Raw genomic sequence first — 20,468 nt, forward strand, 5'->3', positions numbered from 1 at the left:
TAACTGAGTTAAAGCCAGAAGGAGGAACGGGGAGGTGGGGGAATAATCTTACGTGACCATTGTACTCTGATCACGAATTAACGTCAGTGTCTCAGTTATAATAAAGCCGATATCAGGTTTTTCATCATTTTTTCCTTCTCTGATTTGTAGGAACTGCTCAGCTTCCTCAGTAAAATCAGACCCAGATCCTCTAAGGCTGGCAGTAGAGACAGGATCTTCCACATAGGAAACTTGACTTTGTGGGCCCTGCTCTCACCTCTGTAACTCACCTTCCTCGTAGCATCTTTTGCCATTTCTTCCCACCTTGATCAAGGAACTTCTATTCCTCATTTGCCATTTGCCACTTTTTCACGAGAATGTATTCTGGAGTCTTCCACAAGTTCCTTGTACTGCAGCCAACGAGACCAGGCTGGAACATTCAAACAAGGCATCACTGAAAAAGCTAGATTAATAGCTCACATACAACTAGACTGTTGTTGTTGTTGTTGTTTGTAAGTCATCTTCTCTGGTGGCGAGAAGCCAGCCTGCTTCCACCTTCCCATCTGTTACCAAGGAACATGTGCTTAGATGTCTGCCCTTTTTGATGATGCGTCCAAGTAAGCAAGTTTTACAGAGTGGTTAGACATCGCTCTGAAATTCCGGGAGTGTCTACTTTTCTCGGTTCTCCCTTCCTCTCTAAGTCTATCCGTAAATAATGATTAACAGCAGGCATGCTGACCATCTTTAGGACAGACTCTTCTATCCACAACAATGTGGTTTTACTGTAGCCTCAAGAGGGCAACCGTATCAGATCACAGATGACACAAATAACTTGTCAGGTAGCTCCATGGAGATCATGTTGGAATAGGGTGGTGGCAGTGCAGTTTACCCGTAGTTCTGAAAAAGTCCGTGGTCCATATGCTAGTGGCTTAAGCCGACACTGTCTTTTTATCCTTCTAGGTATCATGAACTGATTACAAAATACGGGAAGTTGGAGCCTTTGGCAGAAGTGGACCTAAGACCCCAGAGCAGCGCGAAAGTAGAAGTCCACTTCAACGATCAGGTGGAAGAAATGAGCATTCGTCTGGACCAAACAGTTGCAGAACTAAAGAAACAATTAAAAACTCTGGTGCAGTTACCCACGAGCAACATGCTTCTCTACTATTTTGACCACGAAGCACCCTTTGGCCCAGAGGAAATGAAGTACAGCTCTCGCGCATTGCATTCTTTTGGCATTAGGGATGGAGATAAAATTTATGTGGAATCCAAAACAAAATAACCTCTACCAGCCTTGTAAAAACACATACATAAGGACTTCTTGCAGGGCATTTGTTCCCAATGGTTTTCTTTAGGAGGGAGAAGGTTGTTTTCGTTTCGTTTTGTTTTGTTTCAGTTTCAGGGGGGTTTTGTATATTTTTCCCCCTAGGACGGGTAGGGGACTGTTTTTGGTATTTTCTACCACAGATTTCTTCAGCTCAGCCAGCAGAATTGGCCACATCTCCAGTCCACCCGCCCTCCCTCCCTCACGAAAGATGACCAGGAAGCCGCCGTGTCCGTACCGTGTTCACTGGGACGTGCCTGCCGCGTGGTCGTCCTGACCGCTTCAGGATACTTGTGGAAAGAGCACGAACAATGTGTCCCCCGCAGGAGGGTAACTTGACTATTTAAATCCGGAGCAGGGATCTTTCCAGGAAGGGCCAGCATTTCTCTCCCCCCGTTCTTCCGCGTTCCCTCGTTCTCCCTCCTTTCCTGTTGTGGTTCAGTTTTTCACTTTGACTAGCGTCAGCCCCTGTTTACCTAGTAGCTTCATTCTGTCTATAAGTAACTTCTCATTTCTCAGTGTGGGCGGGGTTTTTTCTTCATTTCTCCCTTTTGAAACAATTTCGTGTTTTAAGCATTTTTCAACCTGATCCTGATCTCAGGTACTCAGTTAGCACCTATAACTCTGTTAGGATCTGGAAGAGGAGCAGACGGAGAGTTAAAACTCCAGGAAAACTTCCTGTTCGGCAGCACAGGCAGAGCAGCCTGGTCTCTGTACGTAACAGTGTCCACATGGCTGTTCGCACACACTGTATCAACCCTCACGTCCATAGTATGAAATATGTCGCATTCCCGAGTTCGAATGTATTTCCTCATATCTAGCTGTCTTTTTCCTGACCTTAAACTCCTGGGACCAGAGGCCTGACTTTAGGAAGGACCCAAAAAAGTAATGGATGTCCGTGCCAGGAGAGTTGAGAATTAGCTAACAGACGGTCTGTGGCGTGTGTGAGGGAGCACATAGGAGAAAAGTCGGGTCGTACAGGAGAAAGAGAGTGTCGTGGCTTCCCTGCCTGTGTCGTCATTTGAAGTCCTTGCTCTTGCACTTCGCGTCAAAAGTGGGAAATTTTAATCGAAGGGAGTTTTGATTCCCAGTTCTTCCCTGGGATTTTGTGATGTCGTAACTGAACAGTTCTTTTTGTTTTACGTTTCCACTTAGCCGCCCCTCCTGAAGAACAACTCTGCCTAATCTATGAGTAAAGTCTAAGTGTCAAAACTCCAGAATTGCCTCCACGTCATATTTTTTGCAGAAGCATATTTAAAGCACTTTTCTTTAAAAGCTGGTTCCTCACCTGCTCTGAAATCTTCGTGTTTGTTCTTGTAGTCCTTTGTTAATCAGTGTACTCCCTTTCTTTAATGTATGTCTTTCTTGGTCCACCATGTTTACACTTGGGAGACTTGAGGAAGGCTTAGCATAACTAAGGGCAGGAGACGTGCACATAAAAAAGAAGGTATGTTCTTTTTCGAAGAATGTAATCATTATCTGATTGCATTTGACTTTTTGACCTTCGTTACAGGATTCTACCGCTCCTACAAATTGTTTAATTTCGTAAGAAATTTTTAGGTGACTCTTATAAAATCCTTCACATCTGCAGAGTTGTGATTGCTAGTTTAAATTTTTTTCCTATGCCATAACAGCAGATGTTTATTCTCTTAATGCACTTCAGGTTCAGTGTCTGTAAAGCCTCTGACCCAGGCCTACTGAGTCAAATCTACGTTCACTGTAACATTAAAGGTGGAAACCAAAGGGTTTGAGAAAGATGAATGAAGCCCATCCTCCTGCTGCAAGACTCTATCTTTCAAAATCAGAAGAATGAGCAATGGAGATCGGGGCTGGGTATAAACAAGAATAATTATTTTGCAGTCACATTTTCCTGACAGATTTTTGGAAGTGGGGAAAAAAGCGTGGCAACAGTGTCATGAAGACAAAAACCGTGGGTGCTTTGTGTACGTGTGCATGAGTGACGACGAGTTTGAAAGAGAAACCGTGTAATGGAGCCCATTGCTTTCGTCAGCCTGGGAGACAGATGCACTTATTTTTTGAGGTTATATGACCCCTGACTGTCCCGCAGCAGAAGGCAGAGCAAACACTTCTGTTATGCTTTAATCATAAGTGGAATGGTCACAACTAATGAGCTATTTTATATATGACAAAGTTTTATGAAATGCTTTTTTACTATTAGAGACCTGTTCCTTCTGTTACGACAGAACACAGCGTCCATCAACTGCAGGCATAATTCCCCTATTATACAGTTGCATGTCAGGGGAACTTCTCATCTAATGCAGTGGATGTGGGTATTTTAGGGCATTGTAATTGATGGTTTTAATAACTGCTGAATACTTTTTGATTGAGATGAAATCTATCACAATTACTGGGCTTTTAGAGCTACAGAACAGAAGTAAAAGAAAGAAGCTATTTGAGCATGTGTACCTGCAGATTTATTTGGGTGGCTGAGTAAAGATGCTGCTTTTGAAATAAAATCGGTGCTGTGTAGACACTTGTAACCAAAATTATTTTTGTAACAGGCCGGAAAGGAGACAAGAGACCGTGGACCTTTGAGCCTAAATGTTATACATAATTGATTGCTGCAGCTTATGTATTTTAATATTGACTTCCTCCATCCACATGCGGTGAGAGCATATTATTGGCATTTATGAGGCAAAATGCTGTCAGAGCCAGTGTTACAGATATTTCGCTGCCGGCGCAGTGTATAGGACATACCTGTCCTCAACTAGAAATTCTTTTCAGTTACGAAAAGGGAAAGGAATGATAGAAGAAAAAGCCAGATCAAAACCGAGGGGTCCTCCGTGCTCACAAGTAGCTGCTGAGGCCACAACAGAGATCAGTTTTCTTTTTAATTGAATTGTTGAAATATCCCAGACTGCTTTAAAGGAGAAAAAAAAAAGCTGAGCCCAGTGTCTTTCATTATTATTACATTTCCTATTGTTTCTGCCACCATATCCGTAAACACACAAGAAAGCAACGGAAATCCCACACCTTGTTTCTTTTAAGAGCTTTTGGTGGAAATAAGCCCGAAACATGAGCTACGCCTAACAGAGCCGAGTGTCACAATGCTATGTCTTAAAATGTGGTTCGCTTAACAAAATGAAACGTCACCAGATGTTTCAGCCGTGTTGCTGAGTAAGGAGTGCGCCAGCCAGAGGACCTTTGTTGCACGGGGATCTGACCCCCACTCAGGGCTCGCTGGTGATAGCTTTTACCAGTGCACGCGCGTGTGTGTGTGAGTGTGTGTGTGTGTGTGAGACTTGCCCTCTGCGAAGTGCTAGGCTCTAGGGCACATAAAACAGGAGTACAAAATAATAGATTGTTCTCAGCGATGCCACTGCTGTTTATGAATTTGATTTTTCCCTCCGTTTCATGTTAGCTTGAAGACACAAACTGCGGTCAAGTACACCCAGAAGCTGTGTGTGTTACCAGATGTGTTGTGAACACTCTCTTTCCCATAGGTGCTTCCATAATATAACATGTCCATTGTAGTGACGGAGAGGGACGGGGCTCTCCCAGGCTCCTTCCTCACTTGCCAGTTGTCTCCTGCAGCTAATGGAAATATATATTTTATTTTAGAATATAATTTAAACATGAAGGTCTATTCTTTGCACTTTTTATTAATACATATATATAGAGATAATCTTTAAAAAAATTAAAAATCCAAGTCTACTTTCTCTTTGTGTTCTGATTTTTTTTCTGGAGTTCGGGGTCAAGATACGTGTTCATTTTTATACAGCCAAAAATTGACATCACTGCTGTGGTTGAGTCCTCTGGGGGAACTGGTCGAAGCTGGGAAGAATTTGACCATTTCAACAGATTTCATTGGGATTTTGCCAGTCGTAAATGGAAACCGCAAAAGAGAGATTCATAGGAAGTGTGTTTATACTTCTAACATGTTCTTGACACTCCCTCTTTATCCTTTTAAGGATAAAGACCTCCCTTGGAGATACTTGGCATCCTCTAAGAATGAAAACCTCATTTTGGTGCCCTAAAAATTTACGACATTTTTTCAAGTGATGCTCTTTGCCTTTAGAAAATAATTTTCTGTAAGAATTAGGGTTTTGGACACTTGAACCCCTACCCACTTACCACTAACTTCTGGGTGAGCTGTAATGAGTTAACCTTATATCAAGAATGAAGGTGCAAGAAGTGTGCTATATTTCTGTATTGAGAAGACGGAGTCCATTCGCTTCTCTCTCAGTGCCCCAGAAGCATGTGAGTATCGTGATCCGTTTAAATATTTCTACCTCTTATTCAAATTTCAAAGAATATAATTTTACCTTCTTTGCTAAATGCTTTTTAAGGCAGTATTTATTGTGAGCTTCTCTGAGTACACTGGCAAAGGAGACATATTTCAAGGCATCCAGTACCCATTGGACTGAAAGATAGTGTGACTCCCACCAGTTCCCAGTTAGATGCACGTAAAACAAGAAGGTTAACCTTTGAAGTCAACGTTTCTCTTTCCAACTCTCCTCTGGAAAGGAAGTTAGTTGTCTGTGGTCTCCAACTTAGAAGTTCAGAGCCCAAATTCGTCCAGATAACTTTTGAAACCTATATATCATTTCAGCTACTTTTAACCTTTTAATGTAACCAAGATTTAGGAACTGAGCTAATCCATGAACATATCATATTGTATCTCCTCAAGATACCATGAATTTCTGATTCCTTTCCTTCAAAAATTGGAGAACAACACTGGAAATCTTTAGCATTTTTTGTTTAACACACATCTATTAAAATGCTCAAATACATGTATTTGCCTATATGTGTGAATATAATACACTTTGGGGATTCCTGTGCTAGCCTCCCACCTTGCTCTGAACTAAAGACAGCAACACAACTGAGGTTTTTCTTACTGATACTATTTAGCATTATTCTGAGTCAGTGGCATTTTTACAACTTTTTATTTCTTTATTAGGTCACTGAAGCAGTGACCTAAACAATAATTGGTCCTAACAGAGCCAACTAAAGAAAGGAAACCCATTTTTCAAATAGGTCAAACAAGAATTGCCACTAGTTGAATGTTTTGTCTTACCCTTTTCTTCAATGTGGTTTAGACACCTGCATAATTTGCTTGCACTCTATTTGAAGGCTCGGATATTACGAGGGGAGTAACAAACTCCTAACCCAGGAGGAAGGAGAGCCATACCTGGATAGAGTTGCGGGTTGTATGAATCATTGCCAGGGGTCCGGGCTTAGAATGTTTGTTTCTCACATTTCTTCTAAACACTATGAATGAGCCATGATTATCAACCAGAACCCATTCTAGATGCACTACCGTATTAAGCCCCTTTGGTCTTCATGGCATCCCTATGAGTTTAGCCCTGTTGCTGTCTCTATCTTCTCTTACTAGTGAAGAGGTTGAGGCACAGATAGGTTGAGTAACTTGCCAAAGGTCACACCGTTGGCTAATGGCAGCAAAGCCAGGATGCAAACCCGGGGAATTTGGCTGTGGAATCCAGGCATTTGACAGCTGTTATGTAGTACTTGATGTTAAAGTTCTCCATAACCCTCCCCCACTCCCCACCATGACGCACACACACACACACACACACCCCTCTTCACTGTTGTTCTTTATGTGTCATTAAAACGGTATGTTCCTCAACATCCATTTGCTAAATTGATTTGCTCTATAACAAAATCACTGATGTGGCTGATGGCTCTAAATCCAAATTGGTATTTGTCCTCATGCCATTTCCAGAATCATGAGACTGCAGTTGATGTGTATCTATTGTCCTCCCTGCTCCTCTGAAATGCCACTTGGACGCTTGTGATGGGTGCTGTTGACAAGAACAAATGAACCAAATAATATGATGCAAGAAAACAGATATTCTGGCTTTTAACCCGAGAACATTCTAGAGCCTCAGAACTTTCAGTAAACAGTCAAAGGTGAGAGAGGTCACTCAGTTCAATCTCAGACTTTTTTCAGAGTCATCAGTGTTTAAGGGAACTTAAAATGGATATTTATAGAGGAAAAAAGTTTTATAATTGCAGCCTGTTTCAAAGGTTTCGTTGCAGGAAAGGATGAGGCTGTCACTGCTGTTGTTCCTCTTTAAAATTTAAGTGAGAGCCTTGTGAAGAATATAAATATTGCTGGCAAAATAGAGGAGAAAGTTCATCTATTACGGTCTGCAAGATCTAGATGTACCAAAAAGTTACAAACTGCAATTTCAGTTTGTCAAGTCTTTCTTACACAGACTCTCCATCCTTGAATGGTTCTTAGTCACTGTAAGTAATACAATTAAGGTGTTAAGTGAGAATATAATGAGGCAGACATTAAAAAAAAATACGTATTAAAGAGGAAAAAAAATGTTTTCCGAGATATCTGATATATTTGAAGGTACATGTAAGCCTTACTCCACTGTTAAAGAGTATAAATAGGACATTACGAATTGCTTTGATTGTGTTCAACTTTGGTTCAAATTTCAATTTGTTTACAAAAAAGTCTTTTCAAAAACCATTTAGATTTACTAAATAGAAAACATTCACATGGTTTAAAAATCAAGCAATGTAGATGGTATCCATTGGAAAAACCCTACTCTAAACCCCCTGTACTTCATCATTTATCAGTTTCTTACGCATCTTTCCAGAGTTTACATAAATAATAGCCAAAAAGAAGATACTTTTTGTTCCCCTCTTATACAGCAAGTTAGCATATTACACACTGTCATGCACCTTGCTTTTTTTCACTTAAAATGTATCTTGGAGATCTCGGATCTCTATAGCAGTACATAGGGAATCACCTTGTCCTTTGTTTTCAGTTTAATAATATTTATATGGACACACTTTATCCTTGTTTGACTCATACCTTATTGATAGACATTTTTTCCTCTCTCTCTCTCTCTTTCTCTCTCTCTCTCTGTCTCTGTGTCTCTCCATCCCAATCTCTCTTTTATTTACTATTTTCAATTTGCTGCAGTAAACAGCATATGTTCTTTCACATATTTGAAATAAATCCATAGAATACATTTTTAGAAGAGGGATTGCTGGATCAAAAGGTCAAAGTGTTTGTACTTTTGGTAGATATTGCCAAATTGTTCTGCATTAGAGATACATAAAAACAACTTCCCCCCCTGGTTTTATTGTGTGTCCCAGCCCTGCAAAGTCAAAGACTTTACTGATCTTGTTCTTGATATATGATTACTGGTTTGTGCAACTAAGATAGGGTTCTTCCCAATTAGGCGTGCAAAGCTAGGCACTTGAATTCAACACATTACAGACTTGAATTTGCCATGCACCTCGCCTATTTTCTGAGCCATCTTTCCTCTGGAATCTAATGTTTAATCTTTGGTGAGATTTCACCTCTGCAGGAGAAGGTATATGTATTATTTATTCTTAACAACGTATGAGTATTTGTTTCATCTGAGTGCTCTTGAAAAGTGATGGATTAATAGCCCTAAAACCCTTTGCTTATTGTCTACAGGAAGCTTTGATTGGAACTGCTGCTTACCTGAGAAATTCTTCTAGAGGAACTACTTGGTACTATGTGGCGAATAGGGAATATAGTGTGTCCGCCCCCTACCCTTTTTCCAGCTTTATGCTAATGTGCTGGCAAGGATGTATTTAGAATAAGGCCAGTTGTGAGCTTTTTTTGGGTTCTATTGGTCTCCTTAGAATTAGCTGTTCCAAACTCCTTGGCTAGATACAGATGCTAAAGTTGCTTTCAGAAAATATCTTTGAGTCCTTATTTAAATTTCAGAGATGAACATCTTTTATTAGATCTTAGGTCTAGAAAGTCTTCCTGATTAGTTAATAAACATTAATAAGTGTCATTCAATGTGGTTTTCGAAGAGCCAATGCCATTTTTCTCGTAATTAAGCCATATTTATTAGCTTAGTTCAAGCTCAGTGTCTAGAGTGAGTAAGGCCTGCATAAAAAAGAAATGTAACTTAAAGGCAACTAATATTAATTCTTTAAAAAAACAGGTTCCAGATCATTTGTGCTACAATTTGAACTGATGGTTTCAGTTTGCCATGATACTAATACATATGAACAAATTTAGAAGTAAGTTTTACATCAGGTTTTTTTAAAAATTTTGCATTTAAGAAATAAAACTTAAGAAATAAGACAAGAAATAACAAGTGGTGATGAGGATGTGGAGAAAAGGGAACCCTCCTGTGCACGGTTGGTGGGAAAGTAACTTGATGCAGCTACTGTGGAAAATATTATGGAAGTTCCTCAGAAAACGAAATACAGAAGTACCATAGGATCCACTAATTCCACTTCTGGCTATTTACCCAAAGAAAACCAAAACACTAATTCGAAAAGATATATGAACCCCTATGTTTATTGAAGCGTGATTTACAATAGCCAAGATATGGCAGCAACCTAAATGCCCACCGATAGATGAATGAATAAAGAACATGTGGTATGTGTACACAGTGGAATATTACTGAACCCCAAAAAGGGGACACTTGCCATTTGTGACAACATGGCCTGACTTAGAGGGTGTTATGCTAAGTGAAATAAGGCAGAGAAGAGACAAATACGATAGGATTTCCCTTATATTAAGTGGAATCTAAGCAAACAAGCAACAACAGAGAGACTCATAAACACAGAGAACAAACTGGTGGTTGGTTGCCAAAGGGGAGGGGGGTGGGTGAAATGGGTGAAAGTGACTAAGAGGTACATACTTTCAATTATTTTTTTAAATGTTTATTGATTTTGAGAGAGAGAGAGAGTATGCATGAGCAGGGGGAGGAGCAGAGAGAGGGGAGAGAGAGAGAGGGAGAGAGAGAATCCCAAGCAGACTTACATGCTGACTGCACAGAGCTTGATGTGGGGCTCGATCTCACAAGCTGTGAGCTCATGACCTGAGCCGAGATCAAGAGACACTTAACAAACTGAGCCACCCAGGCGCCCCTCCCCCCACTTTCAGTTATAAAATAAATAAGTCACAGAGATTAAAAGTACAGCCTAGGGAATATAATCAAGAATATTGTAATGCACTTATGGTGAGCGTTTTGTAATGTATATGAGTTGAATCACAGTGCTGTGCACCTGAAACTAACTTAATATTGTATGTTAACTATACTTCAATTAAGTTAAAAAATTTAATTAAAAAAAAATGAGGGGCGTCTGGGTGGCTCAGTCGGTTGAGCGTCCGACTTCGGCTCAGGTCATGATCTCGTGGTCCGTGGGTTCGAGCCCTGCGTCGGGCTCTGTGCTGACCGCTCAGAGCCTGGAGCCTGTTTCCGATTCTGTGTCTCCCTCTCTCTCTGACCCTCCCCCGTTCATGCTCTGTCTCTCTCTGTCTCAAAAATAAATAAACGTTTAAAAAAAAATGAAAAAAAAAAGAAAACCAACAGACCACGAGTATCCCATCTTATAAAAGTTAATCTAGATGTCCAAGAATGAGGATCGTGAGGCAGTGAGAGAAGGAAACATCCAGATGTAATGCTCTTCAGAATCACTTCATTCTGAATGTCTTTGCTGTTTAGGAGAAGTCTTCAGGAGCATAACTGCTTCTTCTACATCATCCATTTCAAGGATTCTGCTCTGGATAACCGCCATTTTTCAGGGAGAACGTAAGTATGGCCTTAGATGCAATCACCTTATTGAACTGGATCTAGGAGGTCGAACATCGCTAAATCCGTGGCTAAGTGGTAGACACAAGTGCACTACAGATGCATCCGGAACCTCCATGGCAGATTATACAACAAGGCAGAACATTCAGTTGTAAAGGGCTCGTAAAGGTATTCAAGACCTCGGTGTCCCAGATCCAGTTATCTGGGAAGCAGACACTCATAGAAGTTCAAAAGGCTTACTGGGGAATAACCCCTGTGAAAGCAAAGGGGGAGAAGGAGGATTGGACAGGAGGGGCCACAGACCAGGCTGTAGACCTAACAGTCTGCCAGCCCAGTAAGATGCCCTGGAGCCAAGAGGAGTCCCGCCTGGGGCCTTTGACCAATGCTTTTCTCGGCCAACACAATAAGGACACAATAAGGACATAACCTCAGCTTGAACCCTGATGTGAATACTGAAGGAGCCAACAACTGGAAGATGTCAGCTAACCACACTCCTCGTAGCAGGAAAGTATTCCTTGCGGGAAGGTGGATCTGAGTGGGGCACCTTCGTATCTACCACGGAGCATCCCGTGCGATTTGTAGATCCAGTTTTCTATAACGAGGGCCAGCTCCTCTCAGGCTCCAGTGGCCCCCTCTTCCCGGAGGGGATGCTGAGAATAGGGAGGTTAGGGAATGAACTGTAGCCCCTGTCATGGCAGTTGATTTCAGGGTCACAACTGTTAGACACTGTCTCCCTCTTCCACTGTCCATCTTATCACCTTAGCTATCACGTCTGGTGGTCTCAGCGTTTATCTACTGGTTTCTCCCAAGCCCTGATTCCCAAACAGTCTGAGACCCTCGTAACCATATGCTGCTCAGACCTGGGTTGCTACACTTGCCTGTCGCAGTCACAGTTGGGCAAGGGAGCACCAAGAGCCACCAAAATGTGTCACCTGAGTTCCACGCACATTATCCCTTGAATCCATCATGTAACAGCAGCCCTACCTCGTCCCGCTCATCAGGGTCAATGACTCCTAACAGGATGGTAGCTCATCTTCTTTCCTTCTGCTCTCTGAACACAGAGCCCAAGTGCCCAGGCAACGCCACAGCCATAGTTTATGGTTCAGTGGGACTCTCGCTGTGTTCCCCCTGGTGAGAGTGTACCCTCTTGGGGACCAGGATGTCAAACTGCACGACCCAGAGATGAGGGGCTGGGAAGCCCAAAACCTCTCAGTAATCATTGGGAGTAATGGCATGTGGGGCCACCTCTGCTTCCACACGTTGGTTCCCAGATCCATGTATTCTTCCTACTGGGGACTGCCTCATACTGTCCCCTACTGGGGACTACTTCCTACTGCCTCATATACAGGTCTCTGACCCAATGCCTGTGCAGTATCCTTGAGGGTACCACCCATACCCCTTCCTCTTGGTATTATCTCCAAGGTGGTGCTTACCCTGCTCTTTCAGCAATTCATTAGGTGCTTGATCAGGCCGGCATCTTTTGTGTCATGGCATTTGTGCTCCAGCCAGTGGATCCTATAGTCATGGCCCACTCCCACATCTCCTTTTTATGAAGTGGCTTCCCTAGTCACATGTTATTTTGCATGCGATTCTAGGCCTCTGGCTCAGGCATTCTGTAAGCCCGTCATTAACGGTACTGACTGAGTACCCACAGTAGAGGTCTACTCCTGTGAGAAGGAACCACTGGCCCCTCCAACAGAGTCATCTTGCCTCCAAGTGGCCAGTTGGTCTCTCCAAGGAGCAGGGATACACTGGGGGCTTAGCTTTAGTCTCTGTTAGTAGCAGATTGAATGTTCACAGGCAATGGAAGCCTGGTCAGCCTTGCTAAAGGGGAGTTCAGGCTACTGGGTCTATTCATTACTTTCATCCCTGCTGTTGTGGCCACTTCATACATGTACCCATTGTCCCAAAACACTGACAAAATCTCTCTCACATCAATTGACGAAGTCTTTTTGTCTACTTGGTTGTTTAGTCCCTCTTCTGTAGTGGATGCTTTTTTTGTGGATGTTAACATATGATATGAAGATCTTCATACTTGGTGTACATTCCCATCTGTCTATCCACATGTCTCTACTCCAGGCCTCCTTGGGGCTGATTTTCCAAGCTTTTTTTGCTTCCAGGTCGTTGTCTAGCTGGCTATGTGATTCACTACTGCCTACAAGTTTGTACATGTTCTAACTTCAGAACGCTTTTCCTTTGACACAAGGTACATGACAAAATATATTGCCTAAAGTTCCACATGTTGGAAAGATGTCCCCTTATGATTGTATTTCAAAATCTACCCCTGAGTGAGGCAATAATAGCTACTATCTGCTTTAGGCTTGCATACACACACCAAGCTGAATCATCCACACCTCAAGCTTAGGCTTTTTTGTCTTCTTTCAGCTTATTGTAGGCACCCCCACCCCACATGTAGCCATATGTGTAATTTGGGTTAAGGGGGTGCTGGTGCAACCATAGCATGTGACACGGAGTCTGAGCTACCTGGCCAGGCAGCTCGCCATTGCCAGTCTTAGATACACTGTTTCCAACTTATGATACATTGTTACTGGGTCCACCTGACTTTCTGACTCCCAGGTCATGATGGGAGTTGTGGACACATGGTCACTTGGATCTTGGTCAAATGTGCCATCACAGGGCCCAGTAACATGCCAGGAGCTGGTTTTCAGGAGGTGTGGTTATTCTCTACTGCAGATGGTATGACCTTGCTCTAAAACTCCAGGGACCCATGTTGTGATTCTCCCACTAGGGTTTGCAACAAACTCCACATTTTATCTTTTTTCCACCACTGACACCTCCAACAAAGGGTCTACTGAATATATGACCCAAGTGTCAAGGTTCCTTGCATTTCAGCCTAGAGTTATTCCAAAGTTCTTTTGCTCTCAGCCCAAGTCAAAGATGGTTGAATTCCATATCACTTGGAATAGGGGAGCTGTTTTCCTAGGTATGGGATGTGTGGCCTCCAGAACTGAAAGAAAACAGCAAAGAAGGAAAAATTTCTTTGTAGAGACGTCGCAAAATGCAGAATTTGTCTTTTCCTTTGGAGGGGAGGTCCCGGCATGCCCCTGACTACTGGATTTCTAAAAATTTTACTGAGGTATTAGCCCTGAATCTTTGAAGGATTTAGCTCCCATCTTTTGGAGCACATGTGTCTTCCTAAGGCCTGGAGGCTTCTAGTCACCTCGTGCTCATCATGCCCAGTCAGTTTGATGTTATCGAAGTAATGAAGTAGGTCTTTGGGAGAAGGAGTGGGAGAATCATTACCATACATATTTGTCATGGTGTTTCAGGGTCCTTCTCTTTGGGGACCTGGTTACCTTTTTTAGTCTACAGGATCCAAATTTGAAAACTGACTCCGAGCCACAAACTGAGCAAGTGATCAAGAATTTGGCAGGGGGGGGGGGGGGGGGGGGGCGGCAACTGCCTTCAGCCTCTTGATCAACCAATTTTGCCCTTATAAAATTATATATAGTAAGCAATCCCCCTTGTCAGCTGCTCATCTACTTGGCCCTGTAATGCCATGCTCTGTTAATCATCTCCTTAATTCTCTATGGATCAGGCCCCCTTGGCTGCCACTCTGATCTGTTTGGTCATTATGAAGATTGTGGCTCCCTCGGCTTCAGGCAGCAGAGTGCTGCTACCCGGTCTCTATCGTTTCGGGGGCCCATCTTCTCCACCGGTATCAGGTAACCAAGTTCTATGACCCCCTCTCCTGCTCTCTGGCCTGCAGAGGGAAACCACCACCGAGTCTCTTAGTGACGCTGGTGCTTTCCTCACCAGCAGATTCCTGCTGGCTTTGGTGGAGGATGTGTCTGTCCTCTGGGCCTTCCCATGGAACATGGCCATTTAGTGGGTCTTCCAGACTCTCGTAATATATCTGATCCCGCATGTTCACTTCCCTGAGCCTTTAATCCCTTCTACCATCTGCCACAGTAATTCAGGCATTTCAGCATCACTCAGTGTGGGCTCTCACTCTTTTCCAAGCTTCCAGGAGCTGCCCTAGCAGTGAGTTTGCACCACTCCTTGGGGTCCTTGCATGTTAAGGCCTGTATCCTTAGAGAGTGCCCCCAAGTGCATGAACCTTCTCTTATTCCGTGTCGTGGCCCAGTCTCCTTGACTGAGCACTCTCGCAATCCAATCCCATGCCAGGATACACCAGGATGCCCTGCAGCTCCTTTGGGGGTGGTCCCTTTCCTCCTTCATGAGGCCCGGTGAGCTGCCACTTGACCTTGATTATAGGCCTAGCAGTCAGGAGATGGGAACAGCTTCTGAAGGGGAGGGAATCCTCTCTACTGTCTTCCTGTGCTGGGAGAAATGTTAGCTCTTAATGAGGTGGAGTGGGATGTGTCTGAGGGCTCAAAAACTTTGAGAAATCCAGAGAGTCAAAATCTTTGGGGGTATCTACCAGATAATGCCATCACACATGCATACACACACACGTATATATGTATGTACCTATCTGTATGTATGGATATAGATGTGTATGTGTATGTATGTATATATAACGTTAAATATACATATAAGCTTTTTCCAATTAGGCCCTGATTTTGGCATAATAGAGCTGTCGGCTGAGCACGTGACATAGTCTTTGTCAGCTCAACTAGGCTCTCCAGAGCAAAACTGCCCATTATAGAAGGCTTGCTTTCGGTGGAAAGTGCTGGACTCTTGTCCCACCACCTGCCCAGTCGCTGGCTGGGGGCCGCCCCAGGAAGAGCCTGCCCTTGGCTCCTACGCTGAGGCTGAGCCTGCAGGAGGTACCAGCTGGAGGCTGATGGCCAAGTATACTTCTCACTGCATCCATCCCCACTGGTTCCAATCTGACCATCTCTGTCACAGAAACGGTACAGGCAACCTGAGACAATCAAGCAGACCAAAAACAGCACGTAAAGGCCCTTCCGCTTGTTTTCAGGGAATTGCATTTTCTGGGTGTGTTGGGGGCGTCTCGCCTCCTGCCTGAAGCGCAGCACCTTCACAAAGCGCACGCGTCTTGAGTTACTGGCTCCAAGCCGCCCCCACGCCACCTTTGGTCTAAATCTTGTCAAAAATCTTTGCTCACTTCACGCCTTCAACAAAATGAGCCCTCCTGCCGACACGGCATAAAAAGGGATTTTTTTGTCCTTGCCCCATCTGTGACCACGGGGCGGACGCCCAGAGTACGCGCACACACACGGACCGGCTTCCCGGCCCAACCGGTGATAAGCCAGGGCCAGCCTCTCCTCGAGCACTGGCACTAGCTGGCACCCAGATTCCCAAAGTCATTCTGACTCATTTACGCCACCGTCTTGTATATCCGGTTATGCCCAGACGGCACATTGCCCCGGTCCTGCCTCAAGAAGGATGCATTTAATAGGGGTCGGAAGGGCTGAGATATAAATATCCTTGAGTGCGCGAAGAAAGAAAACCAAAGCAATTATTATGCCGCTGGCAGTTTTTCAAATAGAGGCAACCATTTTGCTTTAAGACATTTAGGTTGAGCATAGGAGTAAAGACTTAATAAAGACTGGGCAAGGAGAAAGCTTTTCTAGGAGGTCTTGGATTTGCGTTTAATCTTACTTTAAATCGACACCCCCAAGAGTTAGATTTTCTCTTATATAGACGTGTGCCTCTCAGACGCAAATATTCCTTTGACACCTGTAAGTAAATCGATGTGGAAGACTCATAATAGTGGTGAGAGAGTTGGTTTAACGTGCAAAATGTACTAAATTATGTCCCAGCTTTGGGGGAAAATACTGAATAAAGTAGACTAAAAACATTCCCCAAGAGCTCCCATTCATTTTAGGACAACTTGCTCAACTGGAATTATGTTTTTCTGTACAGTGGGGCATTTAAATGTCTGGTCAGAGAGAAATTGGGAGGAATTTTGAAGTATTTTGACCGACTTTATGCCTCAGGCAACTTTTCCCATTCTGCATCGAATGTAGTGTGTTTTTACTTTGCTCACCATGCCTTTTAAATTATTTGCTTTACTGCACATTTTTGTCGGGAGGGATCGGTCCCTCCCCTCTCTTCCTCCGAGGACCCTCAGCAGGCCTCAGGGGAGGTTTTCAGGACATGGTGTGGTTTTGCCCTGGTGAAAAGGGATGGTTTGCACTGCTTACCTCCTTTGGTTTTGTGAGGAAAGCACCCTGGCCCATCAAGCTGTGCAGCGGCATATCAGGGAGAAAAGGGAAGGAATAAAAACCTAGAAAAGTTTGAGAAAGTTCCTTTAAATACTTCGTGCATACCTGCAGGGGGTGGGGGGTGGGGAGAGGGGTAGAAAAACAGAGTAGAGCCTATCTGTGGCAACTGGGGTGGGGGAAAGACTTTAGTAGAAAACCAACTTCATTTAAACGTTAGAGGCAGCAGCTTTGTTTGGAGTTTTAATCCCATGCTGGTGGATGCTAATTCTGTAACATTATACAGTTGCCTTTTTTTTTGGGTACAAAGGTGGAAGGGGGGTTTTCTTTTGTGTTTTTCAGTGCAAAGTGATTCTGATCAGAAAGGACCAAGGTTTCAGCTCCTACCTGACATTTCCATCTGAATCTACTTTTTTTTTTTTTTTTTTAAGAGGGGGAAAGAAAGGTCTAGTTTTTCAGGAAAAGAACCTCTCTACGCAATCCTGAAACTGATCTTTAGATTTGCTTTTCCTTAATCAATAGAAAAAACCTTTGATTGCAACTCAACACTTATCTGACTCTAACACAGGACTAACTGAATTTTTGGTTTTACGAGGAGGGGATTCAGACATCATTTCAGGAATCAGAAATAATCGGCAGCAAGTAGGGGAGAACTGACATGAATTCTTGTCTTACCTAATTTTTGCCTGGTTTCCCAAGATCTGGCTTAATATTTCTGACAGTTCCTCCAGTCTCTACAGAACAGGTTAGTGACATTTTTCATAAATACAAATACTTAAAAACGAATCCTCCTTACTGCTCTCTGAACTGTTTCCCTAAAGGCTCAAGTCTTAAACTCGCATGGCAGCTCCCTCTGCTAAAGCCTCGTGTGATCTCTGTTAGTCTTACTACCTTTTCAGCAAACGGACTAATATTTATTGTGTGCTTGAGACTTCAATGTATATACCTGACATTGAAGATTTACAATAAAACTCTCCCAGGGTAAATTCACTGATTTTCCATGAAAATGTGGCTGAAAAATTGCAGTGGTTTCCAATAATAAGAGGAGGGGTTTTTTCAGTTTTTGAGAATTCTATCGGAGCAGACTCCAGGGTCTACCTGTGTACTTGGTTCTCAAGCAGGTATATGCGTAACTTGGATCTTTGCATTCTGTGTGCGCATCTCAGCTTTGTGGAGCGGCACAGACCATCCACGCTCCTCACGGAGGACAAAGCCGCCAGTTCAATGATTGTAACTAAGATGCAAACAAGTTCACTTTTGTGATGTTCCTGCTTTAATTAATTTGCTGGAACTAATTACTTGCTTGCTACGTACTGGATTCTATTTTTATTGTAATGCCAAGGAGCAATCCTGGCGTGGTTCCTCTCTATTACCAACGTGTCTGTCGTTCCTTTCACTAAGGAAAGTCAGTGGGCAGAGTCTTCTATTGCCTGTGAATCTGGTCCGTACTTCAAAATGATGGATTGGCTCTGTCCTAGAGGGAAGGCGATGCCAAAACTCTAAATCCTCCTCTCCTACCTGCAGAAATACATTGTGCTTTAATCAACTTTTTATTTGCCCCTGATCAAAAGCTATTTTAAAAATGAGGAGAGCCAGGTCTCACAGAGGACGGATGCTCGTTCTAGAGACACAACGCAGGACCTGCCTCTTTAGAGTCTGGTCCTATTTCTCGTCCTTGGTAGCTACAGCATAGACGCCTTTCCTTTACTCGTTGCCACCTTCATTGATTCCATAGAATTTCCTGCAATTTGAATGATCTTATTGTACTTACAAACTGGCATCTCATGGGGGAGTCTAATTTGTTCGTGAAGCGTTGAACTCGGGAGGACCTGCCAGCATTCAGGGAATTTCAACCTGATGCAGAACTGTTGATGCTGTTATGTGAATTTGTTCTATGATGGTTGTGATGTGGCTTGGGATTTGCTACCAAACACACCTGGTGTTGTATTTACTCTGGCAAGCTGGGGATTTTTTTTTTCTTTTTCTTTTTAAAATTCCAGGATGAATTATTCATCATTACTTAGAATTTGGGTCTCTTTCATCTTCGCACTTGTACAGCAGCAAGGTGAGTACTCCAGAATTCCATAAAGCTCTTGATTAGCATGCTCTTGAATTTATAAAGAGATACTTTTGTTGGAACCGTAATCGTCAGGGCAGGTGGACATGTGTCTACAGATACAGCAAGAAAAATGTAAATCACACTCCGTGGTCAAGGGCAAACTTCATTAACTTTGAATGGTGTTCACTTCGATTCTTCCTTTTTCTTATTTAACTTCAAACACAATTTATATATGCCAGGTTGCCCCATGTTAATGGAGTCGATCTTTAAAATAATGCAAATAATTTTCATTAAAAGTATATGGTATAGGTTCATGTGCACCGCATGCCTGATGATTGATTCCAATGAGGGCATTTAACCAGTGGCTCAGGTTTTAAAGGGTATTTTAAAAATATACTTGTTTTAGCCCAAATCAGGAATTCCCAATGGCATTTATGTCTTTGACTTGTATATTCGTGGCCTTGTACAATGGCAAGAAAACCTAAAACTTGCAGTGAACTGTGAAAATTATTCTCCTCAGTAATTTCATCTTCTCTGGGTAGCATCGCCCTGGGTAGGTGAGAGGCTACATACATTTCTTTCTACTGTTTTTGGATTTTAGAGAAGAAAGATGGGGAAATCTATACAGATTTGAAACTTTTATGACTAAAGTTCTAAAGCACGTTTCTTGGTTTTGTTTGTTGGGTTCAGCTGACACATGCTTACAAGTCTGAGTAAACAGATCTATACCGCGTGTATAACCCTAACATTTTTTTGCTACGGTTGGGTAACTTTAAACAGTGATAATATGCAAACTATAGTGTGAAACCCCACAGTAATGAGAGTCCTATGGACCCTAGCCTCCTACACCTGCTCTAAGAAATTTATGTTTTGTTTGGTGAGAAAAAAAAGTTCTGGGAGCATAGTTATATATTTATTGTGAAATTCTCAGCCTAAAGCCGGCATGGGTAGGCATCATCTTTTCTTTTGTTAATTCTGTTGTTAATGGTAGGCCATACTGTTCACAAGTTGTATTTTTTTAGAATAGTGATGGCTTTGAAGGTGGAAACTACTATAGTTTCAACCTACTTCCCTTTATTAAGCACCTTTCTCATTCAACAAGTATTTATCAAGCACTGACAATATTTGGTATCTTTATTATTTGTATTCTTTTTAAAAAAATTTTTTTAAATGTTTTTATTTATTTTTGAGACAGAGAGAGACAGAGCATGAATGGGGGAGGGGCAGAGAGAGAGGGAGACACAGAATCGGAAGCAGGCTCCAGGCTCTGAGCCATCAGCCCAGAGCCCGATGCGGGGCTCAAACTCACGGACCGCAAGATCGTGACCTGAGCTAAAGTCGGACGCTTAACCGACTGAGCCACCCAGGTGCCCCTGATTTGTATTCTTAAAATGGAAAAATTTGAACGATTCATTCTCTCCTGTTTAAAATCATGAACTGGTTAGGTTCACTCATGAAGAGAA

The 20,468-nt window shown here is 42.8% G+C and overlaps 1 protein-coding gene across 3 annotated transcripts in view; it reads left to right on the top strand.

The window, feature by feature from the left end:
• The window catches only part of LOC122483080 (tubulin-specific chaperone cofactor E-like protein), a 161,266-nt gene that overhangs the window by 71,613 nt on the left and 69,185 nt on the right, over nt 1–20,468 (top strand). For 2 of the 3 annotated variants that reach the window (XM_043579644.1, XM_043579645.1), the window contains one exon: nt 940–4,980. In XM_043579644.1, the coding sequence (XP_043435579.1) occupies nt 940–1,258 (319 nt within the window). In that variant the 3' untranslated portion in view covers nt 1,259–4,980. Of the gene's footprint in view, nt 1–939; nt 4,981–18,946; nt 19,012–20,468 lie in introns of those variants that run through there. The other variant, XM_043579646.1, reaches the window with a different exon arrangement.

Source organism: Prionailurus bengalensis, chromosome D1 (genome assembly GCF_016509475.1).
Source record: "Prionailurus bengalensis isolate Pbe53 chromosome D1, Fcat_Pben_1.1_paternal_pri, whole genome shotgun sequence".
NCBI classification, from domain to species: Eukaryota; Metazoa; Chordata; class Mammalia; order Carnivora; family Felidae; genus Prionailurus; species Prionailurus bengalensis.